The sequence below is a fragment of the Postia placenta genome, assembly GCF_002117355.1.
Source record: "Postia placenta MAD-698-R-SB12 unplaced genomic scaffold POSPLAscaffold_2, whole genome shotgun sequence".
NCBI lineage: Eukaryota > Fungi > Basidiomycota > Agaricomycetes > Polyporales > Adustoporiaceae > Rhodonia > Rhodonia placenta.
Window position 1 is genome coordinate 2,427,789 of NW_020169833.1, and position 26,565 is coordinate 2,454,353.

General features: G+C 57.8%; 11 protein-coding genes across 11 annotated transcripts; 7 read left to right on the forward strand and 4 right to left on the reverse strand.

Annotated features, from left to right (window-relative positions):
* Positions 1–53: 53 nt before the first annotated feature.
* On the forward strand, positions 54–2,138 carry POSPLADRAFT_1031438 (hypothetical protein; the record flags this gene model as incomplete). Its single annotated transcript, XM_024476792.1, has 4 exons — positions 54–536; positions 592–880; positions 931–1,157; positions 1,221–2,138. The coding sequence occupies 4 exons, from the start codon at positions 54–56 to the stop codon at positions 2,136–2,138; spliced, it is 1,917 nt and encodes a 638-aa protein (XP_024343201.1).
* Positions 2,139–3,472: 1,334 nt separating this feature from the next.
* On the reverse strand, positions 3,473–4,917 carry POSPLADRAFT_1073009 (hypothetical protein; the record flags this gene model as incomplete). Its single annotated transcript, XM_024482564.1, has 2 exons — positions 3,473–4,051; positions 4,104–4,917. 2 exons carry the CDS (start codon positions 4,915–4,917, stop codon positions 3,597–3,599), a joined length of 1,269 nt encoding a protein of 422 aa, XP_024343202.1. The 3' UTR covers positions 3,473–3,596.
* Positions 4,918–5,202: 285 nt separating this feature from the next.
* POSPLADRAFT_1131927 (hypothetical protein) lies at positions 5,203–7,173 on the forward strand (the record flags this gene model as incomplete). The annotated part of the gene is made up of 1 exon (XM_024484148.1): positions 5,203–7,173. The coding sequence occupies one exon, from the start codon at positions 5,203–5,205 to the stop codon at positions 7,171–7,173; it is 1,971 nt and encodes a 656-aa protein (XP_024343203.1).
* Positions 7,174–7,875: 702 nt separating this feature from the next.
* POSPLADRAFT_1077487 (hypothetical protein) lies at positions 7,876–8,542 on the forward strand (the record flags this gene model as incomplete). The annotated part of the gene is made up of 4 exons (XM_024482952.1): positions 7,876–7,896; positions 7,951–8,052; positions 8,122–8,246; positions 8,305–8,542. Coding segments are annotated over 4 exons (486 nt in total), but the record flags the coding sequence as incomplete, so codon positions are not given.
* Positions 8,543–8,647: 105 nt separating this feature from the next.
* On the forward strand, positions 8,648–9,893 carry POSPLADRAFT_1131939 (hypothetical protein; the record flags this gene model as incomplete). Its single annotated transcript, XM_024484151.1, has 2 exons — positions 8,648–8,793; positions 8,852–9,893. The coding sequence occupies 2 exons, from the start codon at positions 8,648–8,650 to the stop codon at positions 9,891–9,893; spliced, it is 1,188 nt and encodes a 395-aa protein (XP_024343205.1).
* Positions 9,894–9,904: 11 nt separating this feature from the next.
* Positions 9,905–10,911, reverse strand: POSPLADRAFT_1038610 (hypothetical protein). The gene is made up of 6 exons (XM_024477410.1): positions 10,665–10,911; positions 10,570–10,608; positions 10,489–10,513; positions 10,415–10,426; positions 10,270–10,362; positions 9,905–10,211 (listed from the first exon to the last, which is right to left on the reverse strand). Exons 2-6 carry the CDS (start codon positions 10,584–10,586, stop codon positions 10,119–10,121), a joined length of 240 nt encoding a protein of 79 aa, XP_024343206.1. The 5' UTR covers positions 10,587–10,608; positions 10,665–10,911; the 3' UTR covers positions 9,905–10,118.
* A 634-nt stretch (positions 10,912–11,545) lies between these two features.
* On the forward strand, positions 11,546–13,235 carry POSPLADRAFT_1177877 (hypothetical protein; the record flags this gene model as incomplete). Its single annotated transcript, XM_024488550.1, has 7 exons — positions 11,546–11,763; positions 11,833–11,885; positions 11,952–12,055; positions 12,118–12,304; positions 12,369–12,484; positions 12,552–12,787; positions 12,853–13,235. 7 exons carry the CDS (start codon positions 11,549–11,551, stop codon positions 13,082–13,084), a joined length of 1,143 nt encoding a protein of 380 aa, XP_024343207.1. The 3' UTR covers positions 13,085–13,235.
* A 720-nt stretch (positions 13,236–13,955) lies between these two features.
* Positions 13,956–17,560, forward strand: POSPLADRAFT_1177880 (hypothetical protein; the record flags this gene model as incomplete). The annotated part of the gene is made up of 19 exons (XM_024488551.1): positions 13,956–14,177; positions 14,239–14,367; positions 14,417–14,471; positions 14,524–14,548; positions 14,605–14,694; positions 14,750–14,967; positions 15,024–15,237; positions 15,288–15,360; positions 15,409–15,578; positions 15,630–15,759; positions 15,820–15,868; positions 15,928–16,133; positions 16,192–16,248; positions 16,314–16,422; positions 16,482–16,559; positions 16,614–16,862; positions 16,913–16,956; positions 17,012–17,296; positions 17,361–17,560. 18 exons carry the CDS (start codon positions 13,956–13,958, stop codon positions 17,225–17,227), a joined length of 2,334 nt encoding a protein of 777 aa, XP_024343208.1. The 3' UTR covers positions 17,228–17,296; positions 17,361–17,560.
* Positions 17,561–18,975: 1,415 nt separating this feature from the next.
* On the reverse strand, positions 18,976–20,807 carry POSPLADRAFT_1043851 (hypothetical protein; the record flags this gene model as incomplete). Its single annotated transcript, XM_024478394.1, has 7 exons — positions 18,976–19,227; positions 19,291–19,629; positions 19,683–19,934; positions 19,993–20,081; positions 20,131–20,257; positions 20,310–20,462; positions 20,526–20,807. 7 exons carry the CDS (start codon positions 20,805–20,807, stop codon positions 18,976–18,978), a joined length of 1,494 nt encoding a protein of 497 aa, XP_024343209.1.
* Positions 20,808–21,620: 813 nt separating this feature from the next.
* On the forward strand, positions 21,621–24,362 carry POSPLADRAFT_1073012 (hypothetical protein). Its single transcript, XM_024482565.1, has 10 exons — positions 21,621–21,867; positions 21,937–22,264; positions 22,344–22,628; positions 22,679–22,687; positions 22,744–22,953; positions 23,003–23,029; positions 23,082–23,581; positions 23,639–23,725; positions 23,778–23,868; positions 23,924–24,362. Exons 2-10 carry the CDS (start codon positions 22,015–22,017, stop codon positions 24,172–24,174), a joined length of 1,710 nt encoding a protein of 569 aa, XP_024343210.1. The 5' UTR covers positions 21,621–21,867; positions 21,937–22,014; the 3' UTR covers positions 24,175–24,362.
* POSPLADRAFT_1043853 (hypothetical protein) lies at positions 24,330–26,300 on the reverse strand (the record flags this gene model as incomplete). Its single annotated transcript, XM_024478395.1, has 8 exons — positions 24,330–24,544; positions 24,619–24,745; positions 24,810–24,902; positions 24,953–25,092; positions 25,148–25,325; positions 25,385–25,759; positions 25,818–25,983; positions 26,029–26,300. The coding sequence occupies 8 exons, from the start codon at positions 26,298–26,300 to the stop codon at positions 24,330–24,332; spliced, it is 1,566 nt and encodes a 521-aa protein (XP_024343211.1).
* Positions 26,301–26,565: the final 265 nt, after the last annotated feature.

A 26,565-nucleotide genomic window follows, 5' to 3' on the forward strand; every position in this document is an offset into this window, starting at 1 on the left:
AGTAGCTCCTCGAACATGGCTAGATCTGCAGCTACATTTCACTGGTCCCGACCATGTCGTACTTTGCACACACTACGCCATTTGCTTCTAACTCGCTGGAGACGAAGGATGACTTGACAAAATACTTGGTCGGCTTGCTTGATCCTCTGGCAGCTCACACCTCCCCAGGTGGGGCCCGCATCCACCTCGGCTTCACTGGAACCCACTACGACGAGGCAGCAGCGCAACTAGAGGGTTTCTCCCGTCCCATCTGGGGTCTTGCGTCTTTACTTGCGGGCGGGGGTGCTTACGAAGGTTCGCAGAGATGGGTCAATGGTTTCGCGAATGGAACCAATCCCGACCATGAGGAATTCTGGGGAAACATGAAGGACAAGGATCAGCGAATGGTAGAATGTTCCGCCGTAGGCTTTTCTCTTGCAGTGGCGAAGGAGCATCTCTGGAATCCACTGCCGCCAGAGGGTAAGAAGAACCTCGAAGCATGGCTTGGTGGGATGAATGACAAGGAGATGCCTAACACGAACTGGCTCTGGTTCCGAGTCCGTCCCCGTTCACGCCTTCACAGCTTTGGCTGGACTGACACATGTGCTACAGGTCTTCGCCAACCTCGGCCTGTCCAAGGTTGGCTCCCCAAAATATGATGCGAAGCGCATGAAAGCGGATCTCGATCACCTGGACACGTTCTACATCGGCGACGGCTGGTCTCGAGATGGGCCAGAGGGCGTCGTCCAGCTCGACTACTATTCGTCGTCCTTCGCCATCCAATATGCACAATTAGTTTACTCGAAGCTGGCTCAAGCAGAGGACCCCGCACGGTGTGAGGAATTCAAGAACCGCGCACGAAAGTTTGCCCTTGACTTCGTGTACTACTTTGATACGGAAGGTATGTGCCAACGCATTCAGTGTACATCACAAATCTACATGAATTGACAGGACGTGCCATTCCGTTTGGGCGGAGTCTGACATATCGCTTTGCGATGTCTTCCTTTTGGGGCGCCTTGGCGTTCGCCGACGTTGAGCTACCTGCACCGTTGACTTGGGGAGTCGTGAAGGGCCTTCAGTTGCGGAATATCCGCTACTGGGCCAGGCAACCCGGCGCATACTACCCAGATCGTACGCTCACGATAGGCTACTGTTACCCGAATCATAACATGACCGAAGTCAGTGTCTGACTCTACGAATGTCTGAGACCAAGTGTCTAATGTATCCGCAACTCATAACAGAACTACAACTCTCCCGGTAGTCCATACTGGTGCTGCAAATCGTTTATTGCGCTATCACTACCTATCTCCCATCCTTTCTGGGCATCAACGGAGGAACCGTACCCTGTTTCGCTGACGAATACGACCAAACCTCTCTACAAGCCTCTCCACATTGCCACGAACCTCGGCGGGCACCACTACATCCTCTCCTCGGGGCAGCAATGCTCGTATCCTGTCAAGCAAAGCGCCGCCAAATACGGCAAGTTTGCGTACTCCTCCGCGTTCGGGTACAGCGTGCCCGTCGGGAGCCTCACGCTCGAAGAGCTCGGTGGCGACAACGCGCTCGCGCTGAGTGACGACAACGGCGAGGTGTGGAAATGCCGCCGCGACACGCGCGAGGCGCGCATCGAGGGCGGGCGCTGGCTCCGCTCGATGTGGTACCCGTGGAAGGACGTCGCTGTCGAGACGTGGCTTGTCCCGCCCACTGCGGACGCCCCGCTCTGGCACCTGCGTATCCACCGCATTCGCACCGGGCGCAACTTGATCTCGGCAGAGGGCGGGTGGGCTCTCTATGGCCAGGACAAGGACGACCGCGCGCTGCGGCCGTCCACGGGCGAGGCCTTTGGCACGCTGGAGAACAGCGGAGAGGCGCGCACGGCGTCGAAGGCGGGGGCGGCTGGTATTGTCGAGCTGGGCGGGCGACAGGGGAGGAGCGGCAAGGCGCTGCGCACAGACGCGAACACGAACCTGATGGTGCCCAGAGCGGTGATGCCGATCCTGATGGACGAGCACGAGGCGAGCGAGAAAGACATCTGGCTTGTGACGGGCGTGTTTGGCCTGCCGAGCGCGGAGGGGCAAGAAGGGGCTGCACCTGGGTGGGAGACACAGTGGTTCAAGAGACCTACCGTTCCAGAAGAGATTGCGGACCTCATGAGATAATCGTGGGATAATCATGTGTGTATGAATATTACAGCTGAGGCGTAGCGAACACACGAGTGACCCAGTGGTTCTCACAAAGTAACTCAAATTGCCTACCTCGCTGCAGAGCACTGTATTTAGGGTCATCTCATTGATTGCCACTGCGTTACAGTAATCTGGCGAGTTCAACATTCACACATCCACAGGGCCGTGTGGTCCATCGGCGGAGCACATTGGACTTTGTATGCATCGTGCCGTACGAGGAAGCGATGCCCTTCAAGTAGTTAAAATCAATTATTGTTTTCTTTCTTCGACATTCGTCTCTGGTTCTTCGTGCTGACGAAGACGGCGAGGAGAGTGATGTTGGTTGCTTTTGGCCTTGACCTGCATTGACTCGGACCCTTCCCTATGACGGTGCTTTGGCCACTCGATTTCCTAACAGCTTCTCATGTATATATAAGCACAAGGCATGACGCCCAGTGAAAAACGCGTCTGAGCAGGTCGGCGCTCCTCCGCGCTGAGCTGCGCCAAGACAGTCTAGTCTGAGTTGGTCTGCGCCAGTCTGTCGAAATGTCATCCTTCTGCTTCGTTAACTCTGCTTCACATAAGTAATTTACACATCATCTGTCGCGCATGTCTCCCTTGTACACGACGAGCATGACGGCCTACTGCCCAGTGCCTTCAGGCGGTTAGCCCCCGTCTCATCGACGTGTATCCCGCCTCACAAACCCGGAAATCCAACGAGCCGAAGCGATCGGCGTAGGCGACACTAATATCTGAGGGTAGCAAAACACGCGGAAGCAAATAGTATAGTATGGTGCGTCAAACGGGACACACCTGAGGAGCCGAGCTACTGGCACTGGCTGTGGCTGGCACTGGGGCTCCGAGATCGTGACAATTTGGAATTGTCGAGCCTAGCAGCTCGCTTTTGTCCAGCACCAGGACGAGGCGAGGCTCCCATCCCGTTTAGGAAGGCGCTTTGCCGTTTTCGGACTTGATCGGGCATTCGCGCCGCTCTGTTGTATTAATATTACTATCGTTGCACGCCGCGCCTTTTGTTTTTGTTCTCTGGAGCTTCTTATGTCATGTATGTATACGAGGTCCTGGCCTCGCGGACACCACCCGGCTCGTAAGGCGGGGAATCTAACTTCCTCCTGTTCCCTCGAACTCCGCCTCCACCTACAAGCTGGCGCGTACGAGCAGCCCAAACGTCGTACGTACCTGGCGAGTCATCCATCCATCCATTCACTCGTTCACTCATCGCATCCTCGAGTCGCTGTATGCACTGCCAGTGTGCCATAGCAAAGCACGGCGAGGACATGTCGCGTGCACGTCCGCCATCGACGCCTCCCAACTTGCGCAGGTAAAAATGGCTCTGCATTGCACCCCTGCCACATAATCCGGCATTGCCATCCCGTAAGACGTTCAACTGGCTTCGGCAGAACGGCCGCTGTCAGGAGGTTCTGTGACGTACCCCGACTAAGGCCCCTCCAGAGGAGCATCCATGAAAGACAGAACGCCCCGCTGAGCGAGCTCCGGACACCGGTCGCCGACCCACTCCTCGAGCGCGGCGCGGTCGCCCCTGCCCAGCACGCTGAGCTGCCGCACCCCGCGCGCGAGGACGCGCCCGAGCGCGGGCCAGTCGAGCGCACGCAGGTCGCGGAAGCGCACAGGCGACAGCGCGCGGACGCCGCACTCCGAGTCGAGCGCGCGGAGGTCCGCGGTGTCGACGTCGTCGACGCGCAGCGCGAGGGTGAGATCCGTGAGAAACGGTGCGGCGGGCGGGAGCGGGAGCTGCGCGAGGAGCGCGGGGATCGCGGGGAGGCTGCGGTTCGCGGGGACGCACAGCTCGCCGAGGTCGAGCTGGAGGCTGAGCGTGCGCAGGGCGGTGCAGGGCGCGAGGGAGAGCGTGGACGCGGGGTTGTCCAGGAGGCCTGTTTGGGGGTGGGGTTAGCACCGTGCGCGGAGGATGGGGATGCGGCTCACGCGAAAGCGTCGTCTCGATGTGGACACGGAGGCGCAGATGTTGCAGGTCGGCGCCGAAGGCGGACAGCAGTGCCGTGAGAGGGCCGAGGTCTTGTTCAGACGATATACCGAAGGAGAGCCGCTCGATCGGGGTGCGTCGGTCGTTGGGCTGTGTGAGCCAGTGGAAGAAGTCCGCAGGCAAGGATGCGATGTGGTCGAAGGCGACTGTGTGGAGGCGGGGCGGGCAAGGCGGATCAGCATGTTTGCTGCTTTGGGGTGTCCAGAGCGAGGACACCGCAAGACTTTCTAGGAGAGGGAAGGAGACCGCGAGCGAGACGACGTCAGAGAGATCGGCGAACGAGCAGCGGACGAGGGAAAGGTGCACGGTGGCCGGCAGCGCGGCAAGCAGCGCGACATAGAGGGTGCCGTCTACCCTGACGTTGTGCAGCTGCAGCTGTGTGACGGCGGGAAGGGCGGCGAGAAAAGAGCACGGATCGTGCTGCCAGACGTTGGACATGTGATGGGAGCTGCTGATGCGCAGCGACTGGATGCACAGTCCGAGCTGGGGTGCGCCGTGCAGCAGGTGCTTGAAGGCGTCGAGCTTCGAGTATGGGAGATGGGTGTGTCGGAAGCGGTGATAGCGAGCGGCAGGAAGCCAGGATGTGGCGGTGAGCGCGCATGCTGCGAGAGACGGATAGTCGTGGTGGAGGAGGCCGATGATTCTGTCGGTGAGCTCTGGGGGCAGTGGCATGGAAGGAGAGCGGGCGATCGAGGCGGCTTTCCTGTCGCGCACGTCCATCTCCGGACGTCTGTTGCTCCGTCTGGTTCCATTCATGGCAACATTGACACACGCACGGCCATCCAAGAGAACCCCACGGACAGATGGCGGCGCTGCCATCACACGCCGCGACACGCTTCCAACGCTCGCTCGTCCATTTCCGGCGGGGATGTCTCTGTCACCGCTCACGATGTTCCCGTCGCTCTCTCCGCGTCTGCGTCTGCGACACCCGCAGCATAAGCACCCCCACCCGGACCCGACGCCATGTTCGACGCGGGTCCCACACCTGCCTTTCTTCCTCCCCCACACCCTCCTGCACGAGGCTCCTTCATCTCCCCCAACATGCGCACGCTGCCTGCTTCAACGCCACGGCCCTTGTTCGACCATTACCCTGGCTCTTCCAATTCTCCAGCCACCAGCTCCCCGTCCGATGCCTCCCCGCTCACGCCGCCTCCAATGCGCCAACCCGCACGCCCATGCACGACGCTGTCCTACGAGGGCGTGCGCTACTCTGTCCCTATTCGCAACCGCACCGTCTCGCTGCGTTCGCCACCCGCCACCAGCCCGCCCATGCTTCCCATTGGCAAGCCCTCGCCGCCACAGCCGCTCGTGCGTTCCCGCAGGACCGTTCTTCCGGCCGGGCTCGGCCTCGTCGATCTCGACAAACTCGCCGCGGCTCCGTCGCCGCGCGCGGACGCTTCTCGCGAGGAGCGCGCACACAGACGCCGCGCCGTGCACTTCCATTCGCACGCGCACTTCTCAGAGGCCCTGCGGCTCAACCTTGCGCACCCGGACGGGACGCGCATCCCGCCAGACCGCCTCCATGCATGCGAGTGGCACGCTCCCCGCCAGGACGAGGATGAGAACGAGAACGACTTTTCGTGGGAGGCCGAGGACCCGGGTCTGTCTCCGCCCTCGGACACGACGTCGCATGAATATATGCAGGATCTGGCGGCAGAGTTCCCCAAACCGCCCAAGTCGACACCGGAATTCCCGCTGTCGCTCGCGTCAGGCTTTGCGCTGGAAGGCCCGCCGAGCATGCCCCTGCCGCCGACGCCGCCGTTCGTGGACTCGCCGCACATCTTTGCCAGCGTGACGTACTCTGACGACCCCGACGCGAATCGCCTGACGGTGATCGACCCAGACACGAGCATGGCGCGGCTGGAGATGAGCATGGCGAAGCTGGAGGTGTACAACCCCAGCGCGCAGAGCGGGTGCTTCTTTGATGACGACGACGACGACGAGAGCGAGCTCGATATGCAAGACTCGGAGGCAGAAGAACAACCTCGGCCCCAGGCGGACACGAGCACACCCTCTGACAACGACGCAAAGCACGTTGTCTTGGAGGAGCAGCTCGACGAGGCGGCCCAGAGGCGCAGCTACTGCATCACGCCCGACACATTCGCTCGCGTTGGGTTTACGGCACATCCCTCATCCTCCAGCGTCGCCACGCAGAGCACGGCTGCCGAGGACTCGGCCGAAGGAAAGCCCCCCGTCGACCTGCTGCCGCATTTCGATTTTGAGGCGCTGCGGCAGACATACCACCAGCCGGACCAAGGCCAGCGGCGCCGCTCGTCGTCGCTCGCGGACATGCGCCGCAAGCTGCATGTCCACTGGGAGGACGAGCCGGATGTGCCGAGCCGCCCGTCGGACTCGTCTGCGTCGTCGTACTCGCGCCCCACGACCGCCGACTCGGACGCCCCCCGCACAGAGGCAGAGCCGGCTACGCACTCGCGCGAGTCGTCTACGTCGTCGGGGGAGTATCGCTCGCGCGGGACGCAGGCGGGCGACGGGCGCGTGCACGCGCGCCCCGACTCGCCGCTCCGGAAGGCGAAGAGCGTGCCCTTCATCCGTCGGTCGATGCGCCGCGAGGAGCCCCCGCCTGTCCCCGTGCCACCGCCGCACACACCGGCCCCGGCCCCCGCCTCCGCGTTGCAGCACACGCAACACAAACACCGGCCGCACGCGCCCCCACTGCCCACGTCGCTCTCGCTTGCCGGGGCGCAGTGCAACGCGCCCTCGCGGCCGCAAAGGCAAAGCAAGGGCCTCGTACGTGCGCACTCCCACTCACACGTGCGGGGGGAGTCGCAGGCGGGCTCTCCGCCGCGGACGCCGCCGAGCGGGGATGCGGGGATGCAATCGTTCATGCATATCACGCCGGAGCAGCCGCCGTCGCGGATGAGCCGGCTGTGGAACCGTGCGCGGGCGGGGATAAGCATGGGCGGCGGGAGGGCGGAGGGTGGGCCGCTGAAGAGCCAGAGGAGCATGCGCTGGCTCCGGGGCAGTGTTTCTCAGTCTCGGAGCGAGAAGTGAGGTGACGGCGTAGGGGCAGTGCAGTGTCGTGTTGAGCTTGGTTTGCGTCGCAGTGATTCGTTGCATCGGCTTCATGTTGTTGTACATTACCTGGAACCTTTTTATTCTTTGCACATCCGGATTTGAGCCGCTTTCGCAACATACAGCACCTACTACTATGTCTACACTATATCGGATAAACGTGTACATTAGCTCTGGGAACTCTTCTCTGCGTGAAATGACGCGCAAGCTCGTATATGTCGGGTCCGACCGGGACGCTTGACGTCAGCGGTCGCGACCCACGCTCCCTACGTCAATGCGATAGCTTAGCTCTGTCTCTGTTTCGCTACCCGTGATACCTACGCTCCCTACATATACTTCGCTCCCCCGCTCCTCACTTCTCTCCTCAGTCGTTGTACGACCACGGCTGAGGTATGTTTGCTCCGTCCTATTTTCCCGTACCAGTACTGATTCGATGTATAGTCGTAGACTTACGAGATTCGGCACAGGTTCCTAAATTGAACACATGCAGTACCGCTAACCGTGAACTTGAACACCTGCCGTATTTGGAAGCGCCTCGATCGATCAGCGGGTGGCTGCTCCGAGCCCCAGTCATTTGTGGTGCATTTGTCAGACCCGGGGAAATGTCGTCCCTGCAAACCGCACCCACTCAAGCTCTTGTTCTTGTTCTTCCTCGTCCACCAGCTTGTTGCATACGGCAAGATGGCCTTCTCTGGTGCTCTGGTGCGTTGATCGTGCGTGCTCGAGCGCGGCCCTGCTCATTGACACGGGCGGCAGACGTTGACCGATCTGAACGACTTCATTACTCCTGCGCAAGCGTGCATTAAGCCGGTCGAGCAGACGAACAAGGCGGAACCCAAGGACCCGGGAGCAGCGTCTGTGCGTCTTACTACTCAAGTGGAAATCTGTGTGTGCTGATCATAAGGCCCCCTCTTTTCCCACTTGTAGACACAAATTCAGGTGGACTCGAGCGGGTCGTACTATGAGATATCTGCGAGCGGCGCAGGCTCGCAGCCGGCGGGGAAGAAGCTCGAGACGGCCCAGATCAGCCTGAACGACTGTCTCGCCTGCAGGTGCGTCGGTCCCGGGTGTGTGCCCCTCACTCATACTCATCTGCCTCTCGTATGGTAGCGGCTGCATCACCTCCGCCGAGTCCGTCCTGATCACCATGCAGTCGCACACAGAGGTGCTGAACGCCCTGCGCGGCAACCCGGAGAAGGGCGCGCCGGCGCACCGCACCCCGGTGCTGTCCATCGCCCCACAGAGCCTCGCGTCCCTCGCGGCCGCCGTGTCCTCCTCCAGCGCGCGCCCGGCCGACCCCGCGCGCGTGCTCCGGCGCGTGGCGGCGTTCTGCAGGGACGCGCTGGGGTTCGAGCACGTCTTTGACACGACCTTCGCGCGGCACCTCGCGCTGTTGGAGCACGCGCGGGAGTTCGCGGAGCGCAGGCGTGGGGAGGGCGAGGGGAAGCTGCCGATGCTCGCGAGCGCATGTCCCGGCTGGATATGCTACGCGGAGAAAACGCACGCGGAGATGCTGCCGTTCATCAGCACGACGAAGAGTCCGCAGCAGGTGATGGGCACCCTGGTCAAGGAGTGGATGGGCGCGAAGTGGGGCAGACGGTGCGTCGACCTCACGCTGTATCCTGCTCCTGCCCGTTACTGATAGATGGCCTCACAGTCCTGATCAGATATACCACGTCACGGTCATGCCGTGCTACGACAAGAAGCTGGAGGCGTCGCGGCAGGACTTTTACAACGAGATGTACGCGACACGCGACGTCGACTGCGTGATCACGACCGGCGAGCTGGAGCTGCTCATGCGCGAGAAGCAGTGGGATCTATCGATGCCCGTCCCCGGCGAAGCCGAAGCCGCGCCCGCGCGCGGAGATGGCGACGAGATTGAGTTACCCGAGCTGATAGTGCACCCAGGCACGAGCTCGGGATCTTATCTGCAGTCGCTGATCGCGCTGCTGCTCGCCGACGCGCGCGAGCTCGAGCTTGCGGTGCGCACCGTGCGCGGCGCGGACTACGAGGAGTACACGCTCGCGGACCGCGCGACGGGCGCGGTCGTGTTCAAGGGCGCCAAGTGCTACGGCTTCCGCAACCTGCAGAACGTCGTGCGAAAGGTCGGGCGCGAGGCGGGCGTGCAGATCGGGCGCGGGGCGGCCGGGCGGATGGCGGCGCTCCGTGGGCGCGGGCGCGGGCGGAAGGGCGACGCGGGGGACGTGGAGAAAGGATACGACTACGTCGAGGTGATGGCGTGCCCGGGCGGCTGCGTGAACGGCGGTGGGCAGTTGCGTCCGCAGGCGGTGCAGCCGCAGACGGACGCCGAGGGGTATCAGCGCGACTGGGCGGTGGGCGGCGTTAAGGTGGACGGAGATGGGGTGCCGCCTGGTTCTGATGCGCGGTGGGGAACGAGGGAGTGGACGCGGAAGGTCGAAGAGGCGTATTGGCATGCGCCGCCAACCCCTCCACCGTCACCCGGGCATGAAGACGACCGCGTCCGTGCACCAGACAGGGAGCAGCATGTCACACAAAATGCCGAGCGCCTCGCCGCTGAGATCCTGGTGGACCTGTGTCGGCCGCAGACACCCGCCATGTCGGAGATGAGATGGAACGCAACGATGGACGCAGAAGCCGAAGAACGTCGGCGGCGCTTGTTCCGGACCCAGTATAAAGCAGTAGAAAGTGAGGTGGTTGGACTCGCAGTCAAGTGGTAGCAGGCGCGAGAGAACGCACGACAGATTCATTTAATATGTAGGGGCGGATGTACGTATAATTATATTGATACAATTGGGATTTGACGAGATGTCGAGAGCGATGACGGATCGAGAGCGACGATGCAGCATCTGCAGGGACGATATAACAAGTGTAGGATGTAAATAGAGAGGGATAGAATATAAATATGCTGATGTAAGGGGGGGGGGCGCCGCTAGCCACGCGTACTACCGACCGTCACGTCTGTACCACGGCTTGCACTCGGGGCAGAAGTCTTTGCGGACGCCGAGGACGGTCTCAGACGCATCGGGCCCGTAGAACTGATGGAAGGACATGGGTTTCTCATACAGCAGTAAGACATTGGTTCCGGAAGCTTACCCTATCACAGGAGCAGTTCAGGCAGGGGTTGCGATGCTGCTTCGAGTAGATGCAGTACTGGTTGTTGCAGTCTATTTTGCTCAGCTTGTGTTCCTGGGCGACGGAGTTAGCATGGGAAGCGCCAGATCAAAAGAGCGGCACACACAATAATGTAGTGCTGTGGGACATTTACGTGACGTCAGGGTCAGGAGCAAGGACCGAACTAGCGCGCATGCCTACCCCGCACGAATACTTGTAGCCATCGCTGCAACGGAGACGCGTGAGCGGAAAGGCCTTATGAGGAAACGTCGAGGCACGTACGTGATGAGGTTGCACATCGTGGCGGAAGGGAACGGTGGACTGGGTCGAAAGTCTATCAAGGGTGGTTCGTGGAAGAAGGGTCAGGGACGGCTTACGAAAAGGGGACGGAGTAGGGTAGAGGATACACGGAAGGAACAGGGGGTCGTTCAAGTGCAGGACCACGGGAGAAGAGCGGGCGGGAGATGGTTCATTAAGACCGAGGGGAGCGGGACTTTATACCGGTTGAGCAGTAGAGTAGCGGGCAGCCAGTCACAGGACGGAGAAAGGGCAAACTGGTGATCCGGGGGCAGATCGATAAGAATCAATTGCTGGCGGGGCAGACGGAGGAAAGGAAGGCGTGCGTGGACCAGCGCAAGATGGCAAGCGTCGATGGAAAGCGATAAAGCCTGCGCGGCGGACAAAGAACGAGATGAAGATGATGACAACGGCGTGTCGTTCAAATAGGTTCTGCCACTCGGCCTCATGCACATGACGGGCGGCGTCGTCAGTCCTGTCACAGGGGCGCGGAGGTGACACTGTCCAGCGGCACACTGCTCCTCCGCCGACTGTTCGGGCGGGTTCTCACCCACCTGCGTCCGACAGCACACGCGGTTATGGTAGCCACTCTGGCGCAAGAAGCACGGCGAGTACGTACACAGGCGACCCGCGGCACATCAGCAGGCCCTGTGCCCGCATCCACATTAGCGTGCAGCGGCCTGCAATGGGCAGGTGCGTCCTCCGACGACGAGCAAGAACCAGCCGCAGGCGCCGGCACAAACGCCGGTGGCACAGGCGCTAACCGCGCAATTCGGGCCGATGTGCGCCTGCTCGCGTGGCCATGCAGTGCCGCTGCCGGCTCCGGCCGTCGGCGCGCCCGCACAATTTGACTTTGTGAGATCCCGCAATACTTAGATTTATCACGGCGCCGGCGAAACAACAAACAGCGGCAAAACAACGGCATGACGACCGCGTGCGCACACCGCAGCCGTGGGCAGACGCCATGTCTTCAGGTTCCTCCTCGTCGACCCCGACAACCCGCTCGCGCACCCTTCTATTCATCTCATACCGTGACTCCCGTGCCAGCTCTTCGCGCTTTCGCCGCTCCCGTGTTATTGCAAACTACGATGACGGCCTCAATGACGGCGACGAGCAGGAGCACCTCATCAGCCATGACGCGGGACACGTATCCATAGACGCACAGCTGCCGCCCAAGTGGTGAGTCTTCCCCGGCAATTCACAACCTGTATGCGCATTGGGACGGGTCAGTTGATTGTTCACCGCCAGGGTCGACATCGCGGACCAGGTGGAAGAGATACTCGCGACCACACAGGCTAAAAGTATGTCTGCGGCCTTTCCCAGCTGTTCCCGTAAAAGCCGTCGGCTCACGCTGTTATTGTTGCCAGTCACCGCGCTCGACAGACTCCATGCAAAACATGTTTTACCCGGGTTCTCGGACCGGTCTGCAGAGGAGAGAGAGATTGAAGCCGCGACAACCGAAATTACCAAAGTATAGCATTTTGTTCGTCCGCTGCTTCATGGACGCGCGTTGATCATCCTCGCTATCGACAGGACTTTCGCCGATGCCATGTTCTTATTCAGCGCGTAGGTGCTGAACCAGAGCACGCATTCCCTCCTGCCGCATCCGGGCGGTCACACCATCAAGCGTTGGCAGCGAAGAACGTGCAGCGCGGCCTTGCGGCGAAGGTGCAGGAGCTAAGTGCGACCTTCCGGAAGAAACAGAGGGTGTACATGGAAAGTGCGTGCCTGTGTACCTTGCGTGCAGGATGTGCGCGGTGCTCAAACCAGCTACCACCTTGCAGAGCTACAAGGTCATGCGATAAAGAACCAGGATCTGCTCATCGCATCGGGCACAATGTCATCGAAGGGCTGGGATGGCCTGTCTGCAGTCGACGAGGACGTTGAAGCCGCCGCTGCCGTGCGTAGTCAAGTGGTGATTCATCGGCTTCGTGGACGACCCGCTGATCATCCTGCATGTCTTCTAGTCGCGCAATCGCGCCGCCCTGGCGCAGGACATGATGATAGCCGATGTGGATCTGCGACAACGCAACCACGAGCTGACGCAGATCGCGCAGTCGATCGCGTCGCTGGCAGAGCTATTTAAGGACCTGTCTGTGATGGTGATTGACCAGGGCACGCTGCTGGACAGCGTCGAGTACAACATTGAGCAGACGGCCGTGCAGATGGAGGAGGCCGTCCGGGAGTTGAACACCGCCACGAGGCGCGTCACGGTGTTGCACCTGATCGGCACGCGTGTGGGACTGACTGAATTGTGTTTTCGTGCAGGTACCAGAAGAGCACCGGGCGAAGGAAGTGCATCTTCCTGCTTGTGCTCATCATCTTCGGGCTTATCATCACGCTCATCTTCAAGCCGCGACGGCATGCCTCATCGGTGCCATCGCCTGCACCATCAGCACATCCAGACGGGGCGGCCGTCACGAGCATCCTTATACCGACCGCCGGTGCGGAGATGGGGAGGACGGCGCGGCGGCTGTTCAGGCGGCGTCCCGACCGATGATGATACCCGGAGGATCTGCGCGCCCTTACTTCACTATTACCTGGTCTAATCTGGCAGCGTCGTGCCTTGCTTACCTACTCGGAAACCTACTTGTCATCTTTGGATTCTAATGCAGACTTGGAAAGCACGGGCGACCGTGTGCTTAATCGTGTACCCCTACTAGCTGTTGGATACTCGACAAGCACCCCAATCTGGTGGAGCAATTGCGCAGCACGAGGCCTGTTCATCATTTGAATGACTGTGTCCACAAGTGCGCGAGACTTACTGGTATGCTTGCTGACATGCAGGTTGTGAGCACCCGCCGGATGCCAGACGCGGTACCGGGAGGGTGGTAACCGTCGGGATCACTGTGATGGCGGGATGCTGGCCAATGGCAGGCGGGGTCGACCACGGCTGTAGTATTCAGCCTTGGGCGGAATGACGCAGGCCAAGCATTCCTATCGCATCGCATAAACATACGATCACGTGGGCAGTCAAAATGAAGCAGACCCTCGAAATTCATGTCCTGAGACTCACATCAAGGGCGCTGGGGCTTCCCTTCCTCTGTACAACCCGGTCTCCCCTCATAACCTATCTCGCAGCCAGGCAGGCCTGGTAGTCGTCCTATCTCACCGACAGTTATCGTTCCAGTCGCTATCAGCAGAGCCTTCGCATCTATCAGCTTTGTATATACCGCGCATATCACTGGCGGCCTGCTCTCTTTACTACCATGCCTCATACCTCCCAGATGTCCGTGGACGACCACGGCGGCACGCGCTCCTCGTCGCCCTCCCCGAACAGCTCCTATCCGGTGACACCATCCTACCCCCTCCTCCCTTCGCAGCGCCCTCGCAACCCCGAGGACCGCTCCAGGAGCGCTTCGGAGCCCATGATGCCCGAGCCCAAGCCGCGGGACTATGTCACCTTCGACTCGCGGCAGAACAGCGCGCACCAGCGCACCGAGACTGCAGAAGACGGCCGCCCGCACCATAGCCGCAGCAGTGGCAGCTGGGACCTGCTCGGCGGCATCAGGCATTCATATGTTGACTACGATCCGCGCCGTGCAAGCCAGGCGCATCTCGCCTTTGCGGAGGGCGACATCCCGAATAACGCGGTCGGTGCACCGCGTGCTAGCAGGAGTGGATTAGTATCTGACTGAAACGCCTCCGGTGCAGTTCGCAAAAGTGTACAACTATCTCTTGGACGTCTCGATCATCACACGGTGGATCATCTTCATTATTCCCGTGCTTGGTTTATTGTGGATCCCGGGAATCCTGGGATTCACCGCATATCCCGATACTACGGTATGTTATATGGCGCTCTCATGAAACGCCACAGCTCATGTGGCTGCAGATATGGGGTGTTAAGCTCGTGTGGTGGAGTATCTGGCTCACCGTTGTCTGGTGCGGTAAGCGATGTTTTCTGCGGTCAATTATATGGGCACTTATGGGGTGTCAAAGGATGGTGGGGAGCGCTTGCGTCTTCGTAAGTCTTTCTCTAGCCTCAATATACGGGTGCACACAATAAACTACTGTTCGCAGAATGGTTCTACCCCACATCGCTCGTCACACAGTCGGCGTTGTGTCTGTGTGGTCCCGCAAGTACATCGATTGGCTCCAGGCATTGCATAGGCAAATCCTCATTTATGGTCGGCATTAAGCTCAGCGTTAACAGTGATGATTTCAGGTACATCGCATTCTTCGGTTGGACGCTCGCAATTTGGATATCGTTTCAGCCGCTCGTCAACACGCGGCGTGTACCTGACACTTCTTCTGGAGATGCCGAAGCGCTTTCTACCTTGGCTAAGCTTCTTTTTGCGCTTTTCGAGTGTGCTCTTATCCTGCTTGCGGAGAAGCTATGCATACAGTGGATCGCAACACAGTTCCATCAGCGGTCCTACGCTGGTGTGTACCGATCATATTGATATCAATCCTGCCCGACTGACACTCTGAACGTGCAGAGCGTGTTGCAAATCAGAAGTTCGCTATTCGGATGCTCGTTAGTCTCTACCGCCGCTCAAGTGACATTCCATGGCGATCAGATACGTTGCGTGAGGGACATGTCGAGGTGAAAAGGCCGAGGCGACTTCTGAAAAAGGCGCTACATGGCGTCAAGTTTGCGGCCACGACGACTACCACGGCTCTTGGTAATGTCGCGTCGGAGATGATGGGAACGTGAGTGTATGCACTCAGCCTAAGGCGCCAAGGCTCACGCACTGAAATAGGTCGGTGCTGCAACCGAACTCCCCTCCGGCAATGGTCAAGACGGCAATTGAGTCGCCGAATAAGTCCCGAATGGTGCGCTGTACAGCATGGTCCACATCTATAGATCTAACCTGCTATTAGCTCGCCCGGCGACTGTTCTACTCGTTCGTGAAACCTGGTGCGAATGCGCTGACGGTGGACGATATCATGCCATTCTTTCCCACGCCCGAGGACGCGGAAGCGGCATTTATCCTGTTCGACAAGGACATGAACGGCGATGTGACGCGCGATGAGATCGAGATCGCTTGCATGTGCGTCCCCGGCGCTCCGTCAACCGAATGATGACTGATTGGCGGCCATAGGGAGGTGCACCGCGAGCAGCTCTCGATCGAGCACTCGATGCGTGATCTTGACAGTGCGGTCGGACGGCTGGATAACATTTTTATGACGATCTACTTCTTTGTCGTTTTGCTGATATTCGCGGTCGCGCTGGTATGGTTCGCCGTGTTATTCACACGAGCTGCGCCGCTCACACTCTTCTTCACATCCCAGGAAGCACAACTGCTCACTCTCGTTACGAGCGCAGGGACCTTCGTGCTAGGTACGGTGCAAAGTAGCATGGGCGATGCGTTATGGGATGCTGAATTCACTTCCATGTAGGCCTTAGTTGGCTGATTGGTACAAGCCTCGGCGAGGTGCTCACGAGCATCATCTTCCTCTTCGTGAAGCACCCGTACGATGTTGGGGACCGACTCTCAATTGACCAACTGGACTATACCGTGAAGGAGATTCGTCTCTTGAGCACAGTCTTCCTGGACTCGAACGCGTGCTCAGTGCAGGCACCGCATTCGCTGTTGAACACGAAGGTGTGACTCGCATATGCATCAATGCTGTTAGAGTGCGCTGACGCGGGACCGTATACAGTTCATACAAAATATGCGACGCAGCCCGCAGATGTCCGAGACGTTTACGTTCGACGTGGTGAGTGTGCTCCTTTTTGTGCTCGGGATTGGCGCGCCACAGTGATCTGACGGAGACCGCTCTAGAACTTTGGAACCACCTTCGAACAGATCGAGCAGTTGCGCGAGCTCATGCTCACGTTCCTAAAGACGGAGAGACGCGACTTCCAGCCTATCTTCGACGTGTCAATTCTTGGTATGCTTCTTGCCCTTGGTATGGCGCCTCGTCATTTCCTGACGTTCGTGCCCGCGCAGATATCCCTGCGCAGGAGAAGATGATGCTTACCGCGGACATCCGCTACAAGGGAAACTGGCAGCAGGGCACGCTCAAAAGTCAACATTTTCCACTGTGCCTTATGACATATGTACTGAACATCCGCATCACAGCTACGCGCAGGAATAAGTGGATTAGCGCGCTGAAAACCGCAATGCAGAAGGCAAAGGTATTCGGACCCGCCGGCGACCCGGGCGCGATCCCCGCGCCCGACAGGTTGACGCTTGTGCCCTGGGAGCAAATCGAGGCGGCGGATAAGAAAAAGCTGCAGAAGGAAGAGCAGGAGAAGAAGCGCGGTGGTGTGCGGGAGATGTCGGCGCCCACGGCCGACTGGAACCTGACTGACAAACAGGCCATCATGAGTGCGTTTGATTTGGTGCGGGTCAGACGGCTGGCTGATATGTGCCCGCAGTGGATGATACGCAAGATGTGTTTGGCGAGGCGAATTCCGTGACGGTGAGCTCGGAGGCTCTGGACGTTCACGGTGCATGTCGCTGATGTAATACTGTAGTCATTCTCGACGGACCCCAGCAGACCGGTGACTAGGCCGCCGTCGGTCGAGGGAGGGGCGCGCCGTCGATATCCGTCTGGACCCACACAGCCTGTGCCTATGACATCGGTCACGACGCACTCGCCACTAGTGCGGCAGACACAGGGCGACGAAGAGATTGAGATGAGAACATCGCCCAGACGAAGCCCTGGTTCCCCGGCTGCGGAGCAGGAATGAAGGGGAAGGCGACAGAGTGTGATTTAAATAAATGTACGAAGCTGTACGAAGTAGTTGCAAGGGACCCTTGTAAGTGTCTGCCGTTTCCTCGAGCTCTAATCGGGTTGTTTGTTGACGTAGCACGGTTGTATAGGAATGCTGCGCTTGTAAATCAAGACCACCGGCGTGTTGCCGATGCTGGCATACCGTCAGGGTGATTTCAGAGGACCTTAAATTCGGTGCCTCAGCGTCGTGGCTGGGACATGTATCGTTACTCGGGCAATGCTGCTTGGATATAGATCTTGATCACGCATAACTAACAGCTGGTCTGCTAAATCAACTACTTGTTCAGCTACTTGAAGGACATTGCTTCCTCGTATTGCACAATGGATACCAAGTACAATGTGCTCCGCCGACGGACCACACAGTCCCGTGGGTTTGTAAACGGTGAACTCGCCAGATCAATGCAATGGCAATCAGTGAAATGCACATAAATACAGTGCTCTGCAGCGAGGTTGGGAGGTGTCAGTGGCGGACGTGCACGCGACATTTCCTCGCCGCGCTTTGCTATGGCATAGCGACTCGAGAATGTGATGAGTGAGTGAGTGAGTGAATAAGTGAATGACTCGCCAGAGACGTACAACGTTTGGGCTGCTTGTACGCACCAGCCTGCAGGTGGAGGCGTGGGTTCGAGGGAACAGGAGGAAGCTAGACGCCCCGCCTTACGAGCCTGGTGGTTTCCGCGAGGCCAGGACCTCGCATACATAAATGACATAAGAAGCTCCAGAGAACAAAAAAAGAAATAGCATGGCGTGCGATGATAGTCATACAACAGATTGGCGCAACTGCCCGATCAAGTCCGAAAACGGCAAAGCGCCTTCCTAAACGGGATGGAAGTCTTAGCGACAAGTCACAGCCTGGAACCAGTGCTGGCAGCTCCGCTTCGCAGGAGTGTCCCGTTTGACGCACCATACTTACACTATTTGCATCCGGGCGTTTTGCCACTCTCAGGAGGGTACTATTTGTATCGCCGACACTCCCTGACTCCGACGAGCCCCCACGCCGACCCGTACTTCGTCTCACTTAGTTGGATTTCTGGTTTTGTGAGCCGGGACACGTGCCGATGAGACGGGGAACAACCACGTGGATGCAGTAGGCCGTCATGGTGACTTGTGCTTATCGGAAGACAATATGAAATCGAGTGGCCAAGTCACCAAAGCACCGTAATAGCGTAGGGTCTGAATCAAAGCGAATCGAAACCAAAACAACCAATGTCACTCTCCTTGCCGTCTTCGTAAGCACGAAGAGCCAGGGAGGAATGACAAAAAGAGAAAACAGGTCCCGTACAATACATCTATATCTTGTCCATTAAAGGACACCGGAGAAAACGCATAAATGAAAGAAATAATAGGAATATGCCAGCAACGCACATATGTATGAACCCAGCGGACGAGGAAATTATCATACCTACGTGACTTACTTAAACTCCATCGCCTACCCTACCCGGACGCAGGGTTGGATATGGAGGACGATGAGACACGGCGTTGCTCGAGGCTCGGATATACAGAGACTTCCTGCATGCGAACGGAACCTCGACTGGCAGACCTTGACCCAGGACGACTCGCCCCCTTCTTACTTTGACGTACGGGGCGCGACATACGAACTTCACGCCGTGATGGGCACGGACGCTTAACGCTACAAAGTCGTCGACTTATCGTACTATATAGTGAACATGGTCCATCGTGTGGTTCTAGTTCTATCGTCGTGGATCATAGCTGGAACTTCCACGACGGGTGTTCGTCGCCTAGGCGCAGCCGACTCTCCTTGTCGTCTGCGTCGGCCAAGGAATATTGGGCCGACTGCGGTTCCTTCTCCTTCGCGGCGTTCCGCTTGCTAAGTACGTACCAGTTCAGCGAGGACGCAGCAATGGCCAGGCAGAGATATCCGATGGAGAAGCCGTGCCCGAGATAGAAGCGTGGCCCGTAGCGGTAAAGCTGCGTCCCAACGATTGCTCCGAGGCCCTAGGAAACAGTGTGTGCGCGTAAGTGACCGGCATACACAATGTTAACGGTAAAACCGCGTACGTTTCCGACACTGATCTGCAGCGCACACGCCACGGCACGCTTGAGCTGGCCCGAGACGTTATTCGCGGGCCACGAGAGTGTGATAGCAGTGGCAGGGTATATCCCCCCAGCACAGAGGAAGGTGGCGAAATATTGCACGCCCGTCGTTGCGGAGGTTATGAGTATAATGTACCCGATAATGGCAAGGATCGCGCCCGCGATGATGAAGACAGCGCGCCGGTTGATGTAGTAAGAGCCGTACGCAGTCAGGAAGGTAAGCACGGTCGCGACGAAGTAGGGCGGAACGGTGAGTAGCTGGGCTTCTGCTGCTGCGTACCCGAGATCGTTGATGATGGTGGGCTGCAAAGTGTGCGTTAGCTCGCAGTGTAGCGGGGTATAATAGGTATACACACCAAGAATAGGGAGAGCGTATATAGCGGCAGCGAGCAGCCGACGAAGCAGAAGCCGTACAGCCACACAGTGACATCCTGGAACGCTCTCTTGACGTAGTGCCATTGGAACGTCTCGCCGCTCAGGGCATCGTTGTCATCAACCAATCGCTCGTGAAGGAGTTGCTTCTCTTCTGCGTTCAGAAATGTTGCCGTGTCCGGGTAGTTATAGACAAGAGGGTAGGAAGCAGAGGCGAGCACGATGGTAGCCAAACCCTGTACTGCAACTATCAGAGAGGGATGTGGGAATGGGCTCGTAGGCACAGAGACGTACCTCGATAATAAAAATCCATGACCAACCGGACTTGTGCCCGACTCCTGTCATCTTACCGATACCATACGCAAGGACACCACCAAAAGCCCCTGCAAATGCGTGAAGTCATGGTTCGGCCCGAACAAGAAAGGTCCTTACCAGCAAGACTGGCTGCGCTGAAAAATATTGAGATACGGAAATGCTGCTCCTTCCTCTTATACCAGCACGACAAATAATAGACGACGCCGGGGAAGAGTCCGGCTTCTGTAGCACCGAGGAAGAAGCGCTGTGGAAAGCTGCTCAGCTATGGTCGTTTGTGCGTAACAGATTATACATACCACAGCCATCAAGCCGCTGTAATTGTGGACGAGTCCCATGAGTGTGGAGACAATGCCCCAGACTACCATCAATGTCGGCAGCCACAGCCGGGGCGTGAGGCGCTTAAGGACGATGTTGCTCGGGATCTCAAACAACACATAGCCGAGGAAGTACTGAAGTGATCAGAACGCCGGTCAGATCCAGATGCCCGAGGTCGCAGATTGATGCGTGCATACCATAGTCAATGCATTAAGATAATCGGCTTGCGTCATTTTGAGGTCGGCAGTCAAGCCGTCAAGCTTTGCATTGCCAATGTTGGAGCGATCGAGGAAGGAGAGCAGGTAGAGCATCGTCAGTACTGGCAGCAGCCGTGCGTCGAGCTTGTGGACGAGCTTCCGCTCAGCCACCGCCCGGCTTTCGTCCGTCGGTCGTCCTGGCTGCGACTCCTTCTCGGACACGATGGAGTCCTTCCTGGATAACGTCTCCTTCGCAGACCCTGCTTGGCTACCGGTCGCCATGCTGTGTCGCCTTCAGTGCGCGCTTCGCTGGGGTTTGACAAACGAATGGTCGCTTCTTCTAGCGGACAGCACGAGGGACTAGACGAAGATGTGAATTCTGAGAAGCTATGTGAGTCTCCTTATAGCGGAGCCCCATGGGAGCCGATTTGCGAACACGCATGGCGGTAGCCACCTGTACGTAACTCGAAGATGAGTATGTCGATGTCTACGCAGAAGAAATGAGCACGGCAGAGCATTCGGCGATGGCGTGATTGATAGCTGAACTGGGAAGATGTTTAAAACCTATCTACCCCGCATTAGCAGCGTACCTGAACATGACTAGTTTCTTGTACGACTTACAGTACTATACGGTGCCTTGGGTTTCATTGCTCATCACCGAGGCGAGCACGAAACTGCTATAAAAGGTATTTGTCTTGCGCCATCAGGTCAACAGCTCATCACGCAATTCGCGCAGGTGCGTGCATCACAGGAACCAGAGAAACTATACAAAGGATGTCTTCGCCCTTACTGTAGATACTTTTCCCTATGCTAAACAATCAAGCCCCGTGTCTGAGTGAAGTGTCAATAATAAAGTTCGATCCTGCCCGGAGCTCTTCATAGCATTTGGCATGTCTTGCAATGTATTCAATATCACATTGCATAAATCGCCAGGTTATAAGGCTGTGAGGCATCTCTGTCCTGGTCAAAACATTTTTGAGGAATGGGGGACGGTGCTCACCCGGGATCTGCGAACACGGTGCACCAATGGACGCCCATAACCCAGGAATGCGTGACCATGAGCGCCTATTCTCGTGCATTCTCCGTGTTTGTGGGCTCAACGGCTCACCGCATACAACTGTGAATTTCTGTCCTAAAAACGCACTTCCAAATTCTGGACATTGGACGGCGTGCGCCCGTCGGATCACTTGACTGAGGTTGCTCTTGTCTACAGCCTTTGGGAAGTGTCGATTCTGAAACTGCCAGCCACCAGTTCGTAACCAATTCGGAGCACCTGCCTGAGTCTCTGTTCTCAGTACGACCAGGACGCGTCACTGAAGTCGAAGTAGTGCAACCTTGAAAGGTATGTTCTGTGCCTTCGCAGGTATCCCGAACGGTGCTGCGAGGCAACATCTAAGCTCATCATCGCTAGGCGTCACTTCTTCCGTCCCACGTTTCGACCTTCAGCGCCCTAGCTCCGTTGTCACCTTCACCGCGTCTACCGCAGACGATGTTGGGTCGCAGCAGGCAGCGAGAGAGCAATCAAGAGGACTCCGCATCACAACCACTACTCAACCGCTCCGAAGAAGACCTTCTGTCGGACGATGTGCTCTTTGCTTTGGACGATGACGAACCAGAAATCTCTTCGCTGAACAGCAGCGCTGATTCACCGGCACACAAGCCGGGGCATGTCCGCTTCCAAGAGGACGTCCAGGTGATTGGGCCTCCCCTCCGGTCTACGTTCGACAGTCGCGAAGCCGGTGCGTGAGTCGCGTTCATTTGCATGTTGTGTGGGCTTGGCGCTAAGGGGACGCGCGGGTATCTCAGAATACGAATTAGACACAGACGACCTTGACGGTGCGGCCCTTGCCCAGCTAGAATCTGCAAGTCACCCGAGATCACCTCGGTCACCTCGAGACCAGACTGTCCCGCTCCTCGTTGGGCTCCTGGACTCTGCATCAGCACGTCGGAGTCCAGATGGCACGCTACAGCTACAACAGAGAGGTGCTAGTAGAGACTCCGACCTAGATGATGTAGATGTGGAAGCTATTGCTGCGAAACGGCTCGCCGGCGGCAACATGCTCGACTCGGTTGCAAACATGGCCAATTCAATCCTGGGCGCAGGTAAATATTTGATGTACTTGGGGTTCTTGAACTGACACAAGGCTTCATAGGTATCATTGGTGCATAGCTTCATGCCTTTGCGCCGACAATTGCTAATCTCCTTCGATATCGCTAGGCCTGCCATACGCTATACGGCAAGCCGGGTTTGTCACTGGCATCATACTGCTCGTCGTGCTTTGCGCCGTTACAGACTGGACCATCCGTCTCATCGTGATTAATGCCAAGCTGAGCGGGCGGAACTCGTACATTGAGATCATGAACCACTGCTTCGGCTCGAGTGGCCGTGCAGCTGTTTCGTTCTTCCAGTTCGCATTCGCATTTGGAGGTGAGGCCTGTCCACTCTCGCCATCGAGACACCAATTAAGCCCACGTAGGGATGTGTGCATTTGGGATCATCATTGGTAAGTCCATCTCGTGTTCTCAAATATACTCCAACCAAGGCCATCCCTACAGGCGATACTATCCCACACGTCATCCGCTCGATCTTTCCCACCCTCAACACTGTCCCTGTCCTCTCGCTCCTAACGAGGCGCCAATTCGTCATCGCGCTCTGTACTGTCTGTGTGTCGTACCCGCTCTCGCTGCATCGTTCGATCGACAAGCTTGCACGCGCTTCGCTTCTCGCTCTCTTCGGCATGATCACAATTGTCGCCTCCGTGCTTATCGAGAGTCCGCGCGTACCACCCGAGCTCAAGGGTGATCCCACTCAGCGGTTCACGGTGCTCGGACCCGGCGTGTTCCAGGCGATCGGCGTGATCAGCTTCGCATTCGTGTGCCACCACAACTCGCTCCTGATATACGGCAGCCTGCGCACGCCGACGCTTGACCGCTTCGCGAAGGTGACGCACATCTCGACGGCGATGTCGCTCGTTGCATGTTGCACGTTGGCCATCTCAGCGTACTTGGTGTTCACGAACAAGACGCAGGGAAATATTTTGAACAACTTTGCAGGCGTGCGTACGTCTACTCTTCTTGGAAAACAACATATTGAAAACGGATGCGCCCAATAGAACGACACAGTGATCAACGTAGCCCGCTTTTGTTTTGGGCTGAATATGTTCACTACCCTGCCCCTTGAGCTCTTCGTCTGCAGAGAAGTAGGCACTGCTCGTCAGTCTTTCGCCAACCCAGCTGACAAGAATTATACAGGTCATCGAGCAATTCTTTTTTCCACACGAGCCGTTTAACATACAGCGACATGTCTTCTTCACGACAGCCATCCTCTGCTCCTCCATGATCAGTAAGCGCATGTCTATTCCTGTCATTCATGACCTTATTTTTGTGTCCATACCTAGTCGCGCTCATCACCTGTGACCTCGGTGTGATGCTAGAGATTACTGGCGGCGCGTCAGCCACCGCTCTCGCCTTCATATTCCCTGCAGCATGCTATCTGCGTCTTGCAGACCTTGGTCCAAAATGGTACTCCCGAGGCAGATGGCCCGCCCTCGTGTGTGCCTCTTTTGGTGTGATTGTGATGGTTATCTCGCTGTGGCTCGCCCTTGGGAAAGTGTGGACGCCTGAGGGCGGTGCACGCATTTGTGCATGACACGCCGTCGCCGTCGGTTTTATCGACACATATCTTCATTCGGACTCTGAAGTTAGTTAAATCACACATGGACAGCATATTTACCCTGGGACTACAACACTTTGCATGCATGGTATATATCTATGTACATCATCTAATTGTTTTCTCTTGCTTCTTCACCATGGTGCATCGAGGAGTTGTCTCAGCCCATTGACTTGGTCGACAGTCTCAAGTCGCACACCCTTGGCAACGCTCTCGGATGCAGACAGCGGGGAGACATCAAGCCCTTTCCAGCTGGCCCACACACCTTCGATGCGGCTTGAGGGTAGTTCCTGCGGCGGACAATTTGTCGGGTCGAGTACAAGAAGCCAGATCGCGTCGTAGCCGCCAGCTGCCAGTTAGAGAATGTCAGTCGGAGTTGCACGTCACCGAGTGGTCTGCAGGAACGGAATGGAGAGGGCTGACCTCCAGGGACACCGCCACCGATAACACCAGCACCCGACATGCACGCATCGAGTAGCTCAGTTTGCTCCGGTGGCTCTATCGGGACGCCAGACAGCTTGCCCATTTCGCGCATCTTGGCTCGCACGTCCTGTAGGCAGGCGTCATGGAAGATGGTCAGTGTCACAGGACATCCACATGTCGCGTACACGTACTTCGGACAGGCGATGTGCCTCCGCGAAGATGTCTATCATTTCTTGCGTCGCGGGTGGTATGTTCGGGTTGATCGCCAGCCACTGATCAAGATGCTAGGCATGAAAAGGGCGCCAAAGGCGGTGCGCATGGGTAGATCACGCACCTGTACGCTCTGCAGGGTCGAGAGATACTTGACGGCCTTGGCATACGCTGTGGCGTCTCGCGCATGCATTTCTGATAGCTTGAGGAGCGTCTCGCTAAGCGCGTGGTTCACCTTATCCAACGCGTCCCAATGCGCGTTTGCTGGTCATCGGGAATCAAATTTACTACCGAGGGCGAAGCGGCGGCGAACACGCACCTGCTGTGGCGGCCTCTTTGCGCCATTTCAGCACCTTCCCCACTAGTGACGGCGTGTCGCTGCCCGCGTCCACATCCGCAAGCATCAGCCGTGTCAACGGGGGTAGCTTGAACGGCTCTACGCGATAGTTCCATGCTGTGTTCGACGGCGAGATGACGGGCAGGAGCGCCTCGTTTGTCTAAGCGACGCGCGATTGGCCACTAGAAGCATCGCGGAACAATTTGTGTCTGAACTCACCGACTCATCCTTCATCAATGATCCCAACACAACGGGGTCGAAGCGCGTGTACAGTTGACTGCCAAAGACTGCTGCGGAGACGTCGAAGCCGCTGCCGACCTTGCCCTGTGCGAGACAGTGTACGTACTGCGCGAGGTTGTGCGCAAGCCGGCGTCCTTCGCTTGCAGAAGCGGTACCGCCTTCTGCGTCGTTGTCGAATGAATCGCGTGCGACAACGCCGAGGTGCACGAGCAGGCTGGACACGAGGGAGGTTATGAGAGCTGCGGAGGAGCCGAGGCCTGTTTTGTGCACTTCCGGGAGGCGCACGCCGGTGTGGTTGAAGGGGGGTAGCTGGGAGAGTGAAGCAAGCGTCGGCGGAAGGTTCCTTGAGGTCAGCTAGAATGTGTAACGGCGGTCATGAGCAGCTGCACGCGCGATTGTGGAATGTAGCGACCTGTGCTCTCTGAGAGTAGAAGTCATTGTCTCCAACAATGGTGATGTCTAGGCCGTAACCCAGTCTGTTCTGCAAAGTCCCCGCCCCTCTTGCCTCTATGGCGAGTGCGATCGTACGCTGCAGCGCGAGATGTACGAACTTGTTCTTCGTGAACGACGCGGACGCGCTGCAGGACGTCAGTTAAAGCCGGACACTGAACAATGACCCTCACCTATCTGCAACCTGCTCTACGTGCACCCCGTCGACGTCGAAGGACACCAAGTAGGTGTATGCCGCATTAACGAACTGAGGCGATCGCACGCGAATCTCAATCGGGCGGTCCGCCTTTGCGCGTGCGACCGTCGTCGCTTCGTCGAGATCTTGGACAACCGTGTAGAATCGCGCACTCGTCGACACCACTACGCCCGAGTATGCGGGGTCTAGCACGAGATATCCACCAGCGAGGAGCACTTTCCCCGGCGAAGAGATTGCAGTAGTAGCCATTGTGGAACAAGAGGAACAGAGCAGTCTGACAGTGAGCTACGGAATTCTGCGATCAAACTCAGGACGACCGTATCTGCAGGATTGGCCGAGGCAGGGAAGAAAGTGGGTCGCGCATATAGAGCGCGGTGTCCTTATAGCGGTGTAGCTGCTGCCGAAAGCAGGATGGCACTGCAAAGTCTCTGCAACCCATTGGAGATGGAAGTCCTGATCCAAAAGCTGGCGTGACATCGTCGGACGATACGATAATTGCGGCACGCTAATCCCG

Excerpts from the sequence above, each read along its gene's own strand:
- POSPLADRAFT_1038610 (XM_024477410.1), bottom strand. Across the intron at positions 10,212-10,269 it reads TGAACTGCTCCTGTGATAGG|TTCTACGGGCCCGATGCGTC; the intron begins GTAAGCTTCCGG and ends TCCTTCCATCAG.
- POSPLADRAFT_1073012 (XM_024482565.1), top strand. The coding sequence starts at position 22,015 with ATGTTGGGTCGCAGCAGGCAGCGAGAGAGCAATCAAGAGGACTCCGCA. Across the intron at positions 23,582-23,638 it reads TTTTGAACAACTTTGCAGGC|AACGACACAGTGATCAACGT; the intron begins GTGCGTACGTCT and ends TGCGCCCAATAG. Across the intron at positions 23,726-23,777 it reads AGCTCTTCGTCTGCAGAGAA|GTCATCGAGCAATTCTTTTT; the intron begins GTAGGCACTGCT and ends AGAATTATACAG.